We start from the raw sequence: 20,028 nt of genomic DNA, 5'->3' as shown, positions 1-20,028 counted from the left end.
TTCACATGGCTTGAATATAAATTATAAGGCCGTCTGTTCTGAGAGAGTTCGGTCTGTTAGCTATGTAAACAGCACTCTGAACACAGCTCTGAAATGAAAATGTTGAAATACCACATGATTTGATAGTCATTATTCACTTTTTAAAAATTGCATGTTAATTTGGAAATCTGCTTTTGAAGACTTGTGATTTGACTTGGACTTGAAGTTGAATGACTTTAGACTTGAAGTTGTGCAAAATGACATGAGATATGACTTGGACTAGTCTTTATGGACATAGGGCAACTTAAACAATGTCAAACTACTTCAGACTTGACTTGGACAAGCCTCAAATTACCTTATTTAGACTAGTCTTGAACAACTCGATTGACTAAACTGACTTGTCTTGAATTACTTTAGAATTGAACTTCGGTTGCCTGATGTGGGACTTGACATGAACTGATATATGAATTTAGATTTGACTGTTTGTTGTGCTGGTGTTGGGCATTTGTAGACAGACATAGCAATATGTTCATGAACTGGCTAACCACTGCTAGCTAGCTGGCTAAATAATTACTCCTGCATCTCAATTTGCATACTTCCATACTCACACTTCTTATTTTGAGTGCACAAGTGTGTTCACATTGACAAGTCTGGCAACATGTAGTACACTACAAAAACACCAAAACTAAACTACAAAAACGCCATCTTGGCTACATGGCAGAAGGACCACCAACATAAAATGAAAAAAATGAAAATGGAGACTGAGAAAGGAGGACACTTCGTCAACACCAATGGCAGCTTAATTTTCCATGTTGCATGACACAGGAAAGTCACTTTAAAGTCAAGTGAGGAAAGCAGCCAGCAGGCGGGCGGCAATCGTGGTTACATGCTGCAATCGTCATTCTGGGAAAATGTAAGAACTCAAAGACTGATGCTGAAATAGATGAGACAAGTTAATACAAAAAGAAAGTGAATTGCGACATTGATTACAAAATATCTTCAGTAGGTGCTGGAGGATTTGTTTTAAGCTTGCCTCCACGTCTCTATATTATTGTTGTTTCTCTTCAAAGAGCTGAAGAAATTCCTCAGCCAGCTACTGACGCCTCTGCAGACTCTGGAACTCGTTGACTCCAATCAAAAGAGAGCTGAACACTTTGCTCTTCTCTTTACAGACTGCCATGACACTTACCACTGTCTTCCTCACCAACCATTGTTGGGCTTTGCAGCAGTTCAGCTTAAAGAAACGTCTTTAAGCGTGGGGCAGCCACGCTTTTGGGCAGCTTCTTGTTTGTCCTGGTCAGAACGTCAAGAGTTTGAAAGATTGATTTCTTAAGCTTTTCTTTGATTCTTGTTTCAGGCTTTCAAAGATGGTTTTTCCTCATGATGTAGGGTAGGATATAAGGAGGAGATGTCACTGCTCCTCACCTTATAGACAATGTGATGCCTTGCTTCACTGTTTTCTACAGTCCCCCCCCCCCCCAGTCTTCTTTCTTGCTGTCTTTTTTTCTTTGCCTTGGATGGCTTCATTGCCTCTCCCAATAACAATGAATTTGTTTAGTATTCTCTTTTATGTTTCTTATCTTTTGCTATCTGTAAGTGTGTCTCAATATCAATGCCATATATAGTATTTCAAGAAATATCTGAGTTTTCAACTCCATAAGTGAAATAATTCTAGTTGTATAAAATATTATATGACTCTCAGTCTGTTTTACAGTAAGTCACAGGGATCAGGGACACAACCTTGTAAAATGCAACATTGGAGATTGTCAGCCATCAAAGTAAAAAAAATCACATTTTTTTCAACACCAAATGAAATGTGGAGAAAAAGAAAAGACAATTATAGAGCTTTGAAAAACCTTTAAAATGTGAACTGGAAGATAAATGGAGGTCATAGTTGATGGTGAGCCAAAACAAGCAAGGTTTTCTCCAGAAGGAGCGAGGGAGCAAATGGAGGAGACAAAGGCTGCTGCGAGAACGGTGGGAGAGCTGTCAGAGGTGGACAGCAGGATCACGGCCCTCTGTCAGAGTCTTCAGGCTCTGAATAACGAAAAAACAAAGATGTCCACCCAAGTTTCAACTGCTCAGAGACTCTGACACTCAGCGAGTGAGAGGGGTGATGGAAGAGAAGATGGAGGGATTGCAGATGGGAAAACTGTGGAGCAAACAGAGCAAACTGCAGAACAGGAGGCTGTCAGATTCTTTCTCCGGGTGTCAGGTCCTCACAGACCAGAGAGGTGCATAATTAAAGCAGAGATCCAACTAAAAAGTCTAATGAAGAGGTAATGTATGATGATGTAAAACCCTGTAGCATTAATACTGCTTAATGATTTGCTTTTTATAACTTTTGAATAAAGAGTTCATGGTGGTTGCAGATAAAAATTTGAGGAGGTGGAGAACTGACTTACAACTTAAATGTGTAGAAAGTTTTCTATCAGAAACAGAAAATGGGCAAGAAGGTGATTTTTGACAATTCAACTTCCGCAGATACAATTTTAAAATTTGTTTACATGGGATAGTGAAATTTTACACAGTTGAAAAAGGAGCATTTGGGTTCACTTGACCTTACTGGTTAGAGATGTAAGTTTGCATATCAGATAACTCGCTTGGTAGTAACTGAGTATTACTTTTGAGGTCAAGGTCAAGGCATTAGTTTTTTGATATTACAGGACAAGTTATGTTAAAGAGTTTTACAAGCTCCATGGCTAGAATACCACTGCATGAGAAAAGGTAACTATACCAGCTGTCCTGCTATTTTTTTTTCAATTTGGGGAAGTTTACACATGAGCAACGCAGCCTGGGATAGCGTTATGTTTGCCAAACACATCGGTTAGTTGGTTTTCAACCAACTCGATTGGCTAGCTAACTGCAGGTGATAAAATCTGCCAGCTACAATTGACATTTAAGTTGACACCTCTACCTCTGTCTGTTGACAAAACAATGCATGATAAAGTGCTAATAGGCTACCTAATGCCTGATCACATCAACCTGATCAAACTGTTTATATTGTAAATCAGAGCAAGAAAACCTGATTAGACTATTCTAGTTTCCACTACTGTATCTACAGTGTTTTCCAAGTGTCCTACACTCTGTACATTGCTCTGATGTGGGCTCAGTCTGCGGTCTCCACCAGCTGATCCTCTGACCCCTACTGTTGATCAATACTGCCCCATCTGACCACTTCTATTCCTGGCCACCATCCCTGCAGAGTCAGCCCCCTTCCCCCCTGCCCTTCTTTTCCGTTCGCCTCGATGGGACCAGGCTGGCACAGCGGTGCCCTCTGCCAAGTGTGACTCATTTAAAGAGAGACGCTCAGTGACAACATATACACAAGGCATGTGACTGTTTCTGTGTTACAGTGTTTATACAGTGAGCTATTCCCATACGGTTGAATTATACAGTGAGCTGTTCCCACATGTAGCCGTATGGGAATAGCTCACTGTATAATTCAACATAAAGCACAATTCACACACCTCACAGATATGAACTGTAGACATGATCAGGGACATTTATGATTTATTTACAAAGTTCCCAGAGTAAAAAGCTGAGTGACCCAAAATGTAATGAGAACAGTATATAAAAAGAGCCGATCTGACCCATATCCAGTTTAAATGTGGGGCGAGTGCCTAAAAAGATACAGCTAATCTGATGGTGTCTTCTTGGCCCAGACTAAAACAGCTGTGCTTTTAAAAGCACATGAAAGTTACAGCACTTTTCTCTCTGACTCAAACAAACACACTCTTTCTCTCTCTCTCTCTCTCTCTCTCTCTCTCTCTCTCTCTCTCTCTCTCTCACACACACACACACACACACACACACACACACACAGTTTTAGGTGTCTCCTGTAGTTGTTCAGAGGTCCTCAGATCCTTTCAAGCATCATCTGCTACCTGAAACAAGAGAAGAGGAGACAAAGAACAAACCTTTCATTACAATAAAAATGATTTTGCTGCGCCACCAGACTAAAAACATGCTTAAAGCATTTAAATCAGTCATTTTGCATTCAGCAGCTGCTTTCATCTCAAATTGCTAAAATCCCCAGAGATACATGAAGTTCAGCCCGAGTGTGTATTTATCATGCATCTCAGTCACTCCTAGGAATTACATTGAAAGTTAACCTAGGACTAACAACACTCTTATCTCGGAAGCGTCCTACACTTACTGTCAGCGAGGAGAGCGACTACTCCTCTGAGAGATTGTAGCGTCGCTGTTTTAAAACACTTAGAGCCACAAAGTCAAAATGATGTTTTCTGACAGTTGTGATTTGATAATAAGACAATATGATAATAAGCATTTTATTATGTGTAGGGTTTACATGTTTAGTCAAATAATTTTGGTAGCTCACCAAGGTCATGTCTCCACATGTCCCCCCCCCCCCTTTTTTTGCTACAGTCATCCTGTTATGTTATGTGTTGACGGGGTGATTGTTGTCATTTCGCTGCAATTGTACTTGTACTGTTACAGTGACAATAAAGCCATATCCTATCCTCCTATATATGCAATAATATAATGTCAGAAATAATGATATGATGATGTGATATTTACAGATATGGCATTTATATAGTAGGCCATTAAAAAAGCCACTTGTGACTTAAAAACTCCATGAAGGACACCCTCTCCTCTACTGTCCAATCCCCCTTTCAGCTACACCTTTTGTTAACAGTGTTCCTGACATTTAACTGAGATTTTTTATTTTTCTGTAAAGTCACACAGTCTTGGGAAATAAACCATAACAATATAAACATATATTTTACAGTGCAGTTTAGCCTGAGCTATTATTTGAAATAGCCTAAATAAAGAATAATAACATACTATCAAAATATTTTACCTGCAGTAATTAAGTTGATATTTCAGTCATTATGCAGCTGCCATGCAGCCAGGGGAACATGTCTGTGTTCAAGCAAGTTTTAGTCTCCTGTTATTTGCCATGAACATTATCTTCATGATGTGTATAAGCACAACATTTGATTTATTGCTGCCAAACTGAATCTTACATTTTCCCTGTTACAATAAAGTGTAATGTCGTGAGGACATGGGCTTCCTCAGGGACAGCGTGTATTATCCTCTACATCTTACACAAAGTCAGTCTCAAATTTTTATTATTCTGTTTATGTCAAAATGATATTTCAGTAAACTTATTGTCATCAAGGACTTTCAGAACATCTCTCTTCTCATTTAATTTCTCCACAGTCTCTGGCATCTCATCACAGGTAAGGAGACGTCTGGAGAGCTCCTACGTATCAGCTGAAGTAAGACTGATTTTCTAAGATAAGAGAGTTGATAAAATCCTATTACTCCGAGTCCGAAAAGTAGGACCAGAAATGTATCACTGGGAATTTTTGGCTAGTTTTCAGACAGAATACTGAAGAGGTAGTTTAACTTACAGGTGAGTTTACACCCAGGGGCTTCACTACACTGCACTGAACACATTATACTATCATGCCACAGCTATTTCTGTGCTATAAAAGCAAAATCAGGAGCCTAACAGAGAGACCCATTAGCAGCCTCCATCATTACTTTATCCACAGACTGTGGAGGCCACAGTCTGTCTCCCCAGTCCAGTTAGTTCAGGCCCTACAGCAACACAATTTGCTCTGAATATCCACCCAGGACATTTTCAGTGCATTACAGAGGCAATCAGCACCAGCAAATAAACTGGGGGAGAGTGTCACTGAGCAACAGAGCAGTGGAGAGAAAGTAGAGTCAGAGACCGGGTGAGAATGACGGATACAGAAAAAGAAAAAAGAGAGAGAGAGAGAGAGTGAGAGACAGAGAGAGCCAGATGAGAGCTGTTATGTTACTGGCGGCCATAGAGCCGGTCAAGGTGCTGAATAGGCAATAAAAGGACAGCATAATGGAGTTGTAATGGCAGGAGAGTGGACATTCCATAAGGCTGACCTGGGGTCAGTGTTAGAGGAGAGAAGATGAGGCCCCTACTGTGTCAAGAGCAGCAGACCTGATATTAATATACTGCAGCACATAGTAGTTATTAGATGCGAACACATTATGTCATGGCCGGTGATTATGGAGCGGTATGATTAGTTCTATTAGTGGGATTTAATGTGCATGTGAGAGTGTGCATGTGTGTGAGGAACCATATTGTTCTCTGCAAAATCATCTTTGCAGGTGGACATCTATTAAACACACACAGCCCCCCTGAGTGCACAATGAGAAGTAGGAGGGCTTGTTTCTCCTCTTTTGGTATAAGTAGTAGCTTTGCAGAGAAAACTATTGGGCTCTAAACATGTATTATGATTAGTACTGTTTCATCTTGCCTTGTATTATCATGCAGCTCAGTGGGTAGATGTGGGTACTATCAGGATCAGGATTAAAGCATAATTCCAGTTTACTGCAACCTGGGTCTTATTTTTGTAGCTTTGGCATTTGGATCAGTAATAATAACTTTGTACTCTTCAAGGCAACTGCTGAGAGCTGGAGAAAGTGGAAATCAGATGGGGCAAAGAGAATCAGAGAGATTTCTAATAGAACGCACATTTGAGAAGCATTTGAGAAAATGGAGGAGATTGGATTTCTCAGCTTGAAGGCACTAAAAAACAAATTCATCAATCAACTTGCTTTGAGCCACACATGAAAACATTTTCTGCCAAAGTTGGAACAGTTTGGGGTATTTCACATGTGGTGTTTTTAGTTACTTGTTTTGTTTTGCCTGTGCACTTCTCACTGAGTGGACATGGACACCGCTGAGATCTAAAACTGGTTATGCTACTTTTGTGCACCAAAAAGGGTTTAGTATCATTCAAGTCAACTGAGTTTATCAGACTTAAACTCCTAATGAATATGTTTATGTATTTTTTCTATCCAAAATGTAACACTAACTTTTTTTTATTTAGTAATTCATGTTTGATATTAAAAAATATGAAATATTTGACACCAATAAATCGGGCAATATTAAATTGTATATAGCCCTAATATACAATTTTATCTTCCTTCAGAGCTTATTAACTGTGATGTAGAAATGAGGTGAGTTACTGTTTTGTAGTTACCTAAAAGTTTCCTGCAGATGATGAGAGAGCAAAGAGGAAAACAAAGGAAAATGCATCATCAGCCATCGACCCAACAATGACTGTAGATAAAAAAAGGGATGTTTTTAGATGTGTGTGCGTCATAGAGGAGCAGCAATTCTTGATTTGCTTTTCAACTCACTGTTTTATAACATACATAAAGCAAGCGGCAACCTCCAGGGCTTAGAAAGCCAGTTCGTTAGTGACTACCTGGTGGTTAAAGTGAATAAGTGAGATATTTTCCTCCGGAGTTGGTGGAGACCAAGAGGTAACCTCCAGGGCTGAAAAATGAAGCCAACACTGAAGTGCCAAAAACTGCAGTTCTTCCACTTGAGGTTGGCTCCAAAAGTGAGTCAGTCCCCATAGACTCCCATGTTAAAATGTCCAACTTTACAGCAGAAATAAACATGTTTACAGCCTGGTACAAAAAAGGGTTTTGGTCGTGATAGCTATTTTAAGATTCATACAGGGTTGAATTTTTATAGGCTAACTCACCTGTTTATATTTTATTAAGGCTTAAAGTCCTGAATAATTGAGGGCATGCCTGCTTTGAGTGACAGGTAGGTGAGCATATGCTTGCCACAAACCAGCATGCACCAAAGTCTTGACTCCACACATGCCCCACCTCTTTGTGTTTTTGGATTAGCCAGGAGTTAGTTGGAGTCAGGTACTGCCAAGATGGCGACGGTGGACCAGCCCACTCAAAACCACTCTTCAGAAACCAATGGGTGATGTCACGGAGGCTACGTCCATATTTATATACAGTCCATGATGTAAAGTTGCTCAGGCCACACTGCAATCATACAATCTTTACTTTTAAATGTGGAGCAAACAAAGTCAGAATGACATTGAAAAGTGAAAAAAAAAATAAAAGCGACCAATTCCCATTTCTTCTTCTATTTTCCCACCGTCCCATCTGGTCTATCTTAAAATACACACTACTCAGAGTAAAAATATCCTCACTGTCGAAGGTGGCCTCATTCTTCTTTACACACATGCAACACATTCTGACACAGTATGTGCTCCTGCTAAAAGGTTATTGTTGATTAAAGACACATGATGAGTGTTGATTTGTGGAACTAACACCTTTTTAAAGTGTATAGTAAAGCTTTGATGGCTTATGACTCAGGCAATTAGAGCTGGGGAGTGTTACTCTAATGGGCTATTATGCATCTTTTCTACTTAGATATAAGACTTGATGATAAATGAAGGGGTATTACAGGGAACATTTTAATGTATATAAATATATCCAGGAATTACATATTTACAAACTTAACATTTACAATTTACCTTGAAGCTTTCTTTCAGTCTTACTAAAGGACTGCAGTCAGTAGAAAAAGAATGCTTTGTGGCATCTGTCAGGCCATGTTCAGATTCAGTCAGCAGCCTCAGGTTTCTGCGCGCCAGTCCTCCTTGCTCTGCTGTCAGACACCCCATGAACTGTGTCGAGCAATACTGCAGCATCCTTCACAAAGGAAAGCCTCTAGTTCTTTGACAGATGAAGGAAGAGGACATTTACTGAGTCCACAATCATTGATGCTTCAGGTAACCTCTGACAGGAAATAGTTGAGTGAAAAATACCATACAGCTGGGCCACATTGTCTAAATATAAGGATCTTCAACCTGCAGCTTTGCTTTGGTTTACTCATTTGTTATGAAAGCATAAGACTAATAGCATATGTACGGTGGCCCTGAGAGCTCAAAGCACTGCAACTTGATAAAAAACACATGCAAACAGACACAACTCAAGCAAATTCAGAAAACATTGTCATATATTTGACAGCGCAAATACTCACAACACAACCAAATACAGAAAAGCATTGCAAGTAGCACAGACAGAAGTGTTTCCAGGGGATACAAAAAAAGTGATGAACCCAGCTGGGATGCACATGCATGGATGTATTATAATACATGTATCATAATACATCCATGTGCGCTTATTGTTCAGTGCTTTAAACTTCAAAAGTCACAAAGCATTGAACAACAACTGCATCCCAGCCGGGTTCATCACTTTCCTGTGACCCCTGGAAACATTGTCATCTGTGCTACTTGCAGGGCATTTTTGTATTTAGTTCTGTTGAGATTTGCTCTCAGGGCCACTGTACATATAGCTACAAGATGTTCTCTGCCTAATAAATTAAAAACAGTACAATCACCAGTATAAAGATGAAACTTGATTTGGAAAGTTAAATGAAACAGACCTATACAAAAAAGGAATATAAATTCTTTACCAGTCTCAACTGGAACTCCATCATCAAACTTGGTGACTTTTATTCCGATAAATATGAAACATAACCTTAAACCTTATTTAAAACCTACTCAAGCACTGGGTGGAAAAGTTAAGCCTGCATTCAGCAGGGTGTGTGGTGGCTGACTGACACATTTTTCCCTTAAGGCTCGCTGTAGCGATACACACTCGCTGCTAGGATCTTTCAGCTCTACAAACCCGTATGCTTGACTGGACTCAGCTGCTGCTGATACCAGCACCCATACAAACTGACTGCCTTCAACACTGGCTGTACATGTCAAACAGCTGTCAGTACGACAAAGAATATCCAAGTCTGACTGCTGCAGTTTGATACACTCAAAGCATAAGCTTCACACTTCCCAGCACTCATTTATAAGTGCTAACCTTTGGCTATCATACTTATTCTGATGTCACCCAACTTTTCATTTCACTATCTCCTAATGATAAGAATCAGCTGCTGATACATGTCTGGTTGCAGAGTGCAAAGACTCAATGAGCACAGTTAAGTAAAATGTAAAAAAAAAATGACCAAATTAAAAATTTCAGGCTGGTTACGGATCCTGGTCTGAACTTTCATAAACACATTAGCAGCATCGCTGCCAAGAGATATTTAAGATCAGAGGTTTTCAGGTTTTCTGTCTGACTATGAAAACTCATAATGCCTGTTATGAATAAGCTGTATAACTGCATTTCCCTCTTAATGGGTTTTCTTAAAAACACCCATGGACTGCAGCTCATTTAAAGTTATCCTCAGGAGCCTGTGTTGGCTACTTGTTACTTTCAGTATTCAGAGTTCAATTCAATTTAAGATCCTCTTTGGTGTGCCCAAAGCTCTTAATGGCCTGTCTCTGTAACACCTACCAGACATGCTTTTAGTTTAAACCCTCAAGGAATATACATCCTATCCCATGTGAGCTTTCTCCAAATCTGATGAGAGCATTTAGCATTTATGCACCTAAAACAGTGAGCCTGCCGATCAGAAGCTTCAACAGGCACTATTAAAATGCCTCGCGTGTCTCATATTTTCTTCGAGAGAGCAGTTTCAGTGGCTTAAATTAGTTCTTTTCACTGCTCCGTATGAAGAGTTTGAGCCTCTCCCCTATGGATGGATTGCAAAAGGCTGGTTTGTATGTATTTTATTTTGTCACATGATGAAGTTGGATTCTTTTAAAAAGATCTATTTCATTAAATGTATTGTTTTCATAAAGTGCTGTCAGCATTGTTGTCTATGTATATCATGTTTCTGATGCTGTGGTTCCACTTAGTGTTTTATTGCCGAGCTAATGCTCTTTGAGCTGCATTTGTGTCATGGTGCTTAATAAATAAATGTCAACCAGAAAGTGATCTTACATTAAAGACCGGTGTTAAATCTGACCAACACAGGGGGAGAGAAAGACATGAAAGAGTTGACCTTTGACCTTCAGCAGCGAGGTGCACCATCATCTCTGCTAACCTGTCTGACCTGTGTGTCTGTGCTGCACAGCCAAGGTCAGCTCTGCTTTCATCGGCCTGCCACAGTCAAACTGTATGGACATATACTAGAGAGCGAGGGGGCGAGGGAGCATCTGTGTGTCATTGAAAGCTACTGGAAAAAGTTTTGTATGCAATACGTTTATTTATTTGGTTTTACCTTGATTAAAAATAAATAGCCATCTTTACTTTTTTTCAATTTCAATTCTTTGGGGTTCCCAAACTGTGGGCGGTGCGAAGGTTTGTGAAAAAATATATATTGTATATACATATTTCTTTTCAGTGTTTTAAACTGAAATGATATTTGAAAACATTAAACGTTCAAGAACTCCTTTTATTGTTTTTTTTTTCTCTGTTAAGGTCTATCATTGTGATAAGGGCTGTATGAACAACAGGAAAACTGCAGAATCAAAATGGATGGCTGGCTAGCAACGGGACGAAATGAAAGAAAAGTGAGTCAGGAGACAGATGGTGAATTGACAAGTGATTCCCCCCTGTCCAACAAAAAAAGAAAAATTGACATACTACATGTTTCCCCTGGTTTCAGTGCTGTGGTCCAGACTGAAACACAGTCTGTACACTATGAGATGGACCAGCACCAAACACAGACATTCATGGTTCCCAAAGGTTGAATCAGTCTCACTTTGATGATCATCTAACTTTTCCTCTCTAGCACCAGCATGAGGTTGACATTTTTAAGTTTTTGATGAGTGTAAACCTGGATTCATACATCTTCATACAGCTTAAGGTCTGTTTGAGTTTCTCCTACATGTCTGGTGAGTTTGTTGAGAATGAAGTCTGCATTAAGGAAGTTAAGGAAAAACTCTCAGTAGTTGTCTTCTTTTCTGTAATACACATCTAACAAAGCGATTACACTGCAGACCTGTGACTGCTGCACTGTATGAATGAAAGAACAAATTGTGATTATACAGTGGCAGCCTCCTATTCAGTAATGAGACACAGCAAAATAACCTAAATGTAACTCCACTTCTATAAATCTGTCTGTAGCTCACTGTCACTCTGTATCACAGAGTAAATGAAAGTATGTGAAAACAGCCACTGTGGGGAATATAAAGCAACTATAAAAACCTACACTGTAGCTACAGCAGGACTCCCATTAACCCCTTACATCAATTATAAATCCAGCTTAATTGTTATGTTAGCATTTAGCTCAAAGTTTACCCTCAAAGGCATTGCTTATTTTTAAAATAGTTTATTCCTAAATACTTTTTATCTTATGTATTTTACCTTTTCATCTATGGTTCCTTTGATATAGACCTATTAAACAATGGCCCTTCACAAATTTCTAACTATGCTGCTAATATAAGGGGATGTTATATTCATTTCTGTACTGGGTAAGATTTCATTGGAAGAGCAACTTCCACATATTTTGGTGCTGAAGTTGCATCAGAGTTCATCTTTAAGTATTTATGCAAATCTGGCTGTGGCATTAACACCCTCAGAGAGAGGACTCTGCTCATCCCTGCCTGAACCATTTAAATGCACACACTGCAATCAGGGCTACTGCTCTGGGTACTTGTTCAATATCTTTATGTTAATTTAAGAAGATTGGTGAACTGATATAGATTCCCTCACCTTACAACCCATTACAAAATAATGAGACTGACCTATAATTTACATGATGTGTGCTAATAGGTTTTCATTTATAGCACATTAGTCAGCTTTCCTCTCACTAAGCAGAGTTACTGATCAGAGTGGTTTTATGACTGTGCCTGTTTGGTCCTGTAGTTTTAATGGGCCTCAGTCTTAGGTCAGAATAGAAGATGTGAGGGCAACAAAGAGAGAAAGAAGAAGAAAGAAAAACTGTGCAACTCACTGTACAGGCTTCAACAACAGCTGACTCCAAGATTTATTGATGTGCAAAAATAAACGTACACATGTTCACACACACACACACAAACACACACACACACACACACACACACACACCTCTCTAAATGCATGCATACAGAAACATTTGCACACACAACCCCCTGAAGTCAGCACATTTCTAGATGGTAAACAAGCCTCGGAGCTGCTTAGCCATGCTGGTCAGGCTTCAGGCATTACCAGTGCACATAACATGAACCCACACACACACACACACACACACACACACACACACACACACACACACACACACACACAGGGCTGTAAACATTAGCAATATTTTCCCATTTCCTCTGCAGGGCAGACAGGAGAGCAGTAGATCTTCAGGGGGGCTGAGCCCTTCACTGGTAATAATCTCCTTTACACTTCACACTGCCAGGGAGATGAATCATGGTGGATGGGGTCACTGTGTGGGAGAGAGGGAAGGGGGCCTGACGTGCCATGCAAAGGCTGGCCGTTATGGTCTTTTGCTCTGTGTGTGTGTGTGTGTGTGTGTGTGTGTGTGTGTGTGTGTGTGTGTGTGTGTGTGTGTGTGTGGAATCAGAGGGACAGGGGGAGGTCAAGGATCTTGTTCAGATATTGTCAGCAGAGAACAGGCACAGAGCTGTTTTCAATGATGCAGGTCATGTGGATTCAGAGTTTTATGTATAACCACGACCTTCTCAGGCTGACACAAATACTGAGCTATCCTCAGAAAGGACATGAGGAGATTTCTGTGAAAATATATTATTAAGTATAATATACAGGAAGAATCTGAACTTGGACTCTGGACTTACAGGACAAATATACTGATCTCCCTCACTGAAATGCATACTGCACATAAACTTTGAGTATATTGCTGGATGCTCCTATTATGTTTACATGACCGTATCTTTTGTCGTAGTTATGTATTTTGTGGTCTCTACCACCAACACATCATTTTCTTGACCAGATGACATACACTATTACTATCTCTAGTCTGAACTGCTGACAGGAAACACAGTTTGAGATTTTGGAGAATATATTTATTTCCTTTTTTGCTGAGAAGAATGAGAAAGATAGATACCACTCTCATATCTGTACAGTACCCTTATGTTATTGTATGTGTTGTTGCTGTAATGTATTTGCAGGATCTCTGCAACCCACACACAAACAAAACAGAAGCTAAAAATACATATGCGATACATATAATCATAATTTCTCTGTGATGGAACAGAAGCCTTTTCTCAGTTACAAATCTGACTGGATCAATGGGGATTGGAAGTCTAAAGTTCACCTGCAAGCTCAAAATTCAGTATCAGTCAACATCATTATTACTGTTTCTTACTCCTCTTGTTGCATTTCATGAACAGCATGACAATTTTAACTACGTGGGAAATTCAATAAGTCAACCAGGTTCATTTTACATAAAAATAAATTTGTACTGCAGATGTGTTCATGTCTGAATTGATGGATTCCTATAAACCTTTTTTAAAATATGCATTTACACCAAGATATGGCCACAAGGTCTTTCATTTCACACAAGTCCAAAAGCTCTCCAACAAAGTTTCCATTTTTTTATTCAACCTTTAACTAACCACTTGAGTAACGTTAACCTAAGTCATGCTGCGTACCTCCTGTGCTCAGTATTCTCTCATGGCTTCATCTGAATAGTCTGATCTAACAGGGAGAAGATAACTCACTTGGTCTCAAAATCATAGCTTTAAACATTTTGAAAAATACTCCAAAATAATATAAGTGTGATATATAATAATATAAATATAAATATCTTATTAGTCTTACTCTCCCTGATCAACATCAAACATAATGTTGGTTTATTCATGAACGCATAAAGAGGAAGGGTATAAAAAACATGAGATGCTGCAGAATCAGGTCTCAGAGCTGCACTGTGTGACGTTAGCAGTGACCTGACTGATGAGGACATGGCAGCGTGACAGAGACACCTGCCACCAAGCTACTCCCCAGGAGATGTTCACTAGCTACGTAAACCGCTGACTGACTTATGGACTTAAAAAAAAAAAAAACCCTAAATTTATGGAGCTGACATCTGTGGTTTGGTGACGGACTGAAAGTCAGGATCAGAGGAGGAGTTTTTAAGAACTCCTGCCTGCATGACTCAAAATGACATTCACAGTATATTCTATAGGAGGTGACATTTCTGCTAAACATTTATGACAGACACGTAGAGTCACAAAAGTGTACTGAAGTACAATTTTAGTACTGTATGAGTATTTACATTTCATGCTACTTATAAAATCTTATAAAAAATATTATCTTATAAAACATGATGCTGCGTTTAATCTACATACCTGTATATACAGTGATGTATCAATAACATTACTTTCCTAAGTTCTTGACAGTTTTTAGTTGAAACTTCAAGTCATTTTAGAGGTTGTAGTTTGCAGTGCTGTTGAACTGTGCTGTGCTTGGGTTGTGTGTGAGCTGTTTCTAAAATGTAGTTTAGCCCCAATGGTGCAAATGTTGAGGCCAAAATATTAAAAAGAGTCCATGTTACATATGCATGAGGAAAAAAAAGCAATAATATTATCGATGATAATGTAACATCTTGAAGGGGACATTCTGCTACAACTAATGTTAGCATTAGCAACTGTTTACTTACCAATCTAGAAGAAAAGTTGCAAGTTGCAACATCAAACTTCATTCCTTTATTCACCAAGAGCTGTCTCCAGCAACATAAAGCAACACCAGTATTAACTCTTGTCTCGATCACAACTTTTCTTCTACTGAAGTTAGCATGCTAACCAGCTAGCCATCTCATCATTTATAGCGACTCTCTGTAGCCTCCAATCTGCCCTGAAGATATAGCGCTGCTCGTAGTATTTTAAGGTATTGTAAAGACAGCGATGGACAAAGCTCGTCAGGCAACAATCACCACCACCCACTCCCAGCAAGAAACCACATCCTGCCAAAACGTACAAATAGCCCCTTTAAGTACATTTTGCTGGTGATACTATAACATGACTTGTGGAAGTAATAAAATATTTGTCATCATGGTTGTGTTGCTGCTGAAGTAAAGAGACTCACTACTTACAAATGGTCTTAAAATTCAGCCTGAAGGGAACATAAATGTGTGTATCAAATATAACCACAACCCATCACATCGTTGTTGAGGTATTTCACCAAAACGAAAAATGATCAATCTGACGGAGGCAGAAGAGGAAAATTCAGAGGATCACAGTCAGGAGACAAGATGATGCATCGACTTGGACTCATCACAAGAGAATTAGCTGAATAATAGAGGGTGTAATAGTTTGTTGTACTGGTACATTAATAGTGTTAGTAATTGATAGAAAAAGTAATGCGTAGATTTCACAGGGGAAAAGTCTGTCATTATTGACAACTTAAGAGATTGTAGAGTATTTGATACTAACAGACCAAACTCAGTCAGCAGCAGAGATTGTTTTTGCCAGTGTTCACATCAGCAACTTGGCTCTTGAGGCCCACTAACAACATCCTTCCCCACATAGAAATAATTTGCAAAAAAATTTAATATTCATCCATTCAACCAGTGGAAGTGAAAAGGAGCAGTCTGTTATTGTGATGGTTAAAACACACTGGGGGTTTGCACTCAAACACATTTAATTATATAATATCATGGATGTATCTGGATGTTCACACAATCTGAACCTTGAGCTGAATCTATGCAAAGGATCTCCCTGCTCTGAAAACTTTGTTAGAGACATTTATGTAATTTTTTTCATTTGAGTGACCTGCCCCTTTAAAAACACCTACAGCCTCCTGACTAACCAGGAATTCCAAGCAGAGAAAAATCAGTGAACAGTAAGAAGTTCAGTCCCTGTTGCCTCCCGTCTGTCTGTCTGTCTGTCTGTCTGTCTGTCTGTCTGTCTGTCTGTCTGGCCTCGGTTTCTGCTCCAAAAGCAACTGCTCACCAATGGCCAACAATCACTTTGAAGAGATGCCTCCTCATATTGCATTCTGATTTGGTCAGTCTGACAGCTGTGTACCAGAGTGAGAAGCTGATGGAGGGGAGGCAGAGTTAGAGAGAGACGGCCTGGGCAGGAGGGATGAGGAAGAGGGAGGTAGAGGCAGATGAACAAAAAAAAAAGAGGAAGGTGTTAGGACAGAAAATATTTTACAAAAGTGGAGGAGGAGTGGAAAATGGAGAGAGAGAAACAGAGAAGGGAGAGGAGGTGAGAACAAAAATGAGACATGTAGAAAGAGAGAGACAGGATGTTTGAAGCTGACATTAAAGCACAGGCTTTATGAGGCAGCTGAGCCTTGACAGTGAAGGGTAGGATGAGGAGGAGGAGGAGAAATGAAGGGTCTCTCTGTTAGACCCCGTTTGTGAAGGGAATTGACATAACAAATAGCACAATCTGTGCAACTAACAATCTGCACCACTGCCTTTCAACAGCCATGATTTACCACCGCGTACAGTATGTACTATATGTAACTATGTAATAATATGCCAGCAAGTCATTCATAAATTTATGAACACAGCAGATGTTTGCATACACACAGACAAAAAAAAAACACATACGTGTGACATTTGAGTTTGAAGTCAAATATCCACATCATTGATTCACTGCTCATCTCGTCAACAAATCACACTCCTGCCTCGCCTGTAGTAAAACACCATATTACTCTGATGCAAATGAGCTGTAGTGGGTGTGAAGCATGGAACTAGATGTAGTATCTTAAGGAAACTTGCGGGTGATACACGGCGCCACCACTCATGCTGATCTACTCCACACCAACAAGCACATTACTGCTTATGAATGGCCTGGGAGACGAGGCTTTATGGTGGGCCACAGCGCGAGAGCCCAGGGGCTGGGGGTTCTTTGTAATAAGTAATGATGTGTGAGTGAGGGGAGGTGTGTGTGTGTGTGCGTGCGTTTCCCACAGTCACGAGAGAGCATGATGGCATATTACGAAAAAAATACACACACTTGTGTACACAGACACACACATGCAGAGCGAATAGGCACACATGTGAGAGGGATAGCGACACTGAGGCTGCTGATGAGACGTCAGCGCTGAGACAAGAGGCTGATGCTGCAGATCAGCATGTGATTATTTCAGGGGCTTGAACCTGTGAGCTGCATCCATTATTTCCTCAGGGGTTAGGATGAGTCTTTGTGAGCATTAATGTGGGTGTATGAGTAGTAGAGAGAGTGTATAGAGTCAAGTGTGTGGGTGTATCTGTGAATTAATAAGACAGAACAGCAAGACAGCCTTTGGCAGTAAATGTTAAACAAGCCTCAAAAAACTTAGGCATGTTCTTTGACCAACATATGAACTTTGAGTAGCACATAAATAAATTGGTCCAATCCTGTTTCCTCCAACTGAGAAAACATTGCAAAAAAAACCAAAACTTTTTTATCCTTTCAAGATCTCAAAAAATCCTCCATGTTTTTGTCTCCTCCAGTTTTATTACTGCAATTCACTGTTCACTAACCTAAATCTTTCCTCTGTGTCTCGGCTCCAGGTCCAAAACACTGCTGCCAGACTGTTAATGAATACACAGCATAGGTCACACATCACACCAGTGTTGGTCAGTCTACATTTGTTACCTATAGAGCAGTGAATTGATTTTAAAAGTCCTTAAATTACCTATAAAGCACTACACAGGCTGGCCCCATTTTATATTTCTTTCTTTTGTTTTTTATTAATTACTTTATTATTGATATAAGATAACTAAAAGAGGTGTGACATGAAGGGTATTTAGGACATAATGGACTGACATGTAAATGACAAGAAGAACAAGAACAGTTACAGAGACGTACAAATGACCTGTAATGACAATGTATTAGTAATATGTCTTACAACTACAAATATGATAATAATATAAAATAATATAAAATTGTGTAAAACAGTGCAATACTGTAGTGACATTATGACAATGTGTATCATTTATATGTTTTATATAATGCAATTATTCTAAATCTATTTTTATATTGAAATAACATAACAAAAATTATTATATTAGAATAACAAATTATAATATTACATAATAACTATATTATAATAACATCATGTTACACAGTGATGAGGTCAGGTTGAACTACCATGGAGGTCAGCAATTGTGTATTATTCCTATATTGTTATTTCCTGTTTCTAAGTATCCATTTTCTTAACTGTTTCTACCTCATAACCCAGTTTTGAAAGGTGTTCTATAAATAAAGTTTACTTACTTATTTACTGCAGTTAGACAAACCAACAACTTAGCAAGGTCGTCTTCTGAGTCATGAGTAACTTCCTCCAAAGTCCTGACCTTATTTTTATTTCCCAACATTGTCACAATTGTTTTTTCTAAGCCTTCACCACACAGTGGGGAAAAGAAATCCCTGTATGTCATGAATCCTTTTTTCTTTCTTGGCATAAAAAATGTCTAGTTTATGATATTTTATATATTTAGTATTTATACCGCTAAATATTATGACTTAAAGCCCAAAATATGACCTCGACGTCCTCAACAGTAGCTACGACCTTGCAGCTTGTTAGAGAAACAACCAGACAGACAAATTGAGTCGGACATATAGAGTCAGTCAATGGATAGATGGAAGAACACCTACAGAGAGCTGAGTCATGTCTGGCCTCACCTCTGTTCCACTACTTTTGGCAATGCAACCTCTCATTCAGCATTTCTTTCTAAAAAAAAAAAATTTTAAAAGGGTATTCCTTGGGTTCACTAAGACAATACCGATATTAGGTCTTTTATGAAAACTCAAGAACAAATTTAACATTTGATATGTTCAAATTCATTCAAATGCAACCCATTTTACTTCCTGTTGTCTGCCTCCATAAATCAAGCTGATAGGGAATTTTAATAGATCCGTCTCCTGGAACAAAGCAAAATACTTTGTTTTTTGCATTTATACACTGTAAATAATGAATTTAAACAGGTCATTACAGTTTGAATATTTCATTTTTTCTCATGTGCACGATAAAATTGTGAGTCAAAGGTGGGATCGCTATCCACCCCCAATTCCAGAAATCTAACCAACACTCCTTTTTACTGTAATTTCTGCTGCTGCTATTACAGACATGTCAAAGCCTCTGTTGTTGAACGGTTTAGCCCTAGAGGGTCCATTATGGGAAATGGTGTTTGTTGAAACATAAATATCACATAAACAATATCAGATTGTTTTACATACAAAAACGTGTAGACATATGGAGTGAGTCATACAACATACATACTTCACATACTTTGCTAAAGCTTCACAGACGTTAGGAGTCACTGTGAGAGTCATTTTTAGCAAGGTTTAGCAAACCAGTAGCCAACTAGTCACCATGTCTGACCTGCTCTCCTTCATCATGCTTTGTCAGATTGGCTTCATGCAACGTTTCAACCATCTCCCCAACGATCAGTGCTGAGAAATGTTGAGATTTACTACATTTGTTAGCTAACTTTACTTGCACTGTCACTTTAGTATCAGCAGTAGCTGAATCCTCATCTTG

At 39.2% G+C, this 20,028-nt stretch overlaps 1 protein-coding gene across 2 annotated transcripts in view; it reads right to left on the bottom strand.

Annotated features, from left to right (window-relative positions):
• Nucleotides 1–3,475: 3,475 nt before the first annotated feature.
• The window catches only part of LOC139636678 (endonuclease V-like), a 69,824-nt gene continuing 53,271 nt past the window's right edge, over nt 3,476–20,028 (bottom strand). For both annotated transcript variants that reach the window (XM_071504928.1, XM_071504929.1), the window contains one exon: nt 3,476–3,866. Coding sequence is in view for 1 of the 2 variants with exons in the window: in XM_071504929.1 (XP_071361030.1) it covers nt 3,849–3,866 (18 nt within the window). In the remaining variant the exon portion in view is untranslated. The remainder of the gene's footprint in view (nt 3,867–20,028) is intronic.

This window comes from Trachinotus anak, unplaced genomic scaffold, assembly GCF_046630095.1.
Source record: "Trachinotus anak isolate AG129_WGS33_773 ecotype Australia unplaced genomic scaffold, CSIRO_AGI_Tana_v1 ptg000019l, whole genome shotgun sequence".
NCBI classification, from domain to species: domain Eukaryota; kingdom Metazoa; phylum Chordata; class Actinopteri; order Carangiformes; family Carangidae; genus Trachinotus; species Trachinotus anak.
Note: the sequence above shows the minus strand (reverse complement) of the source record. Positions and strands in the feature narration are given on the sequence as shown.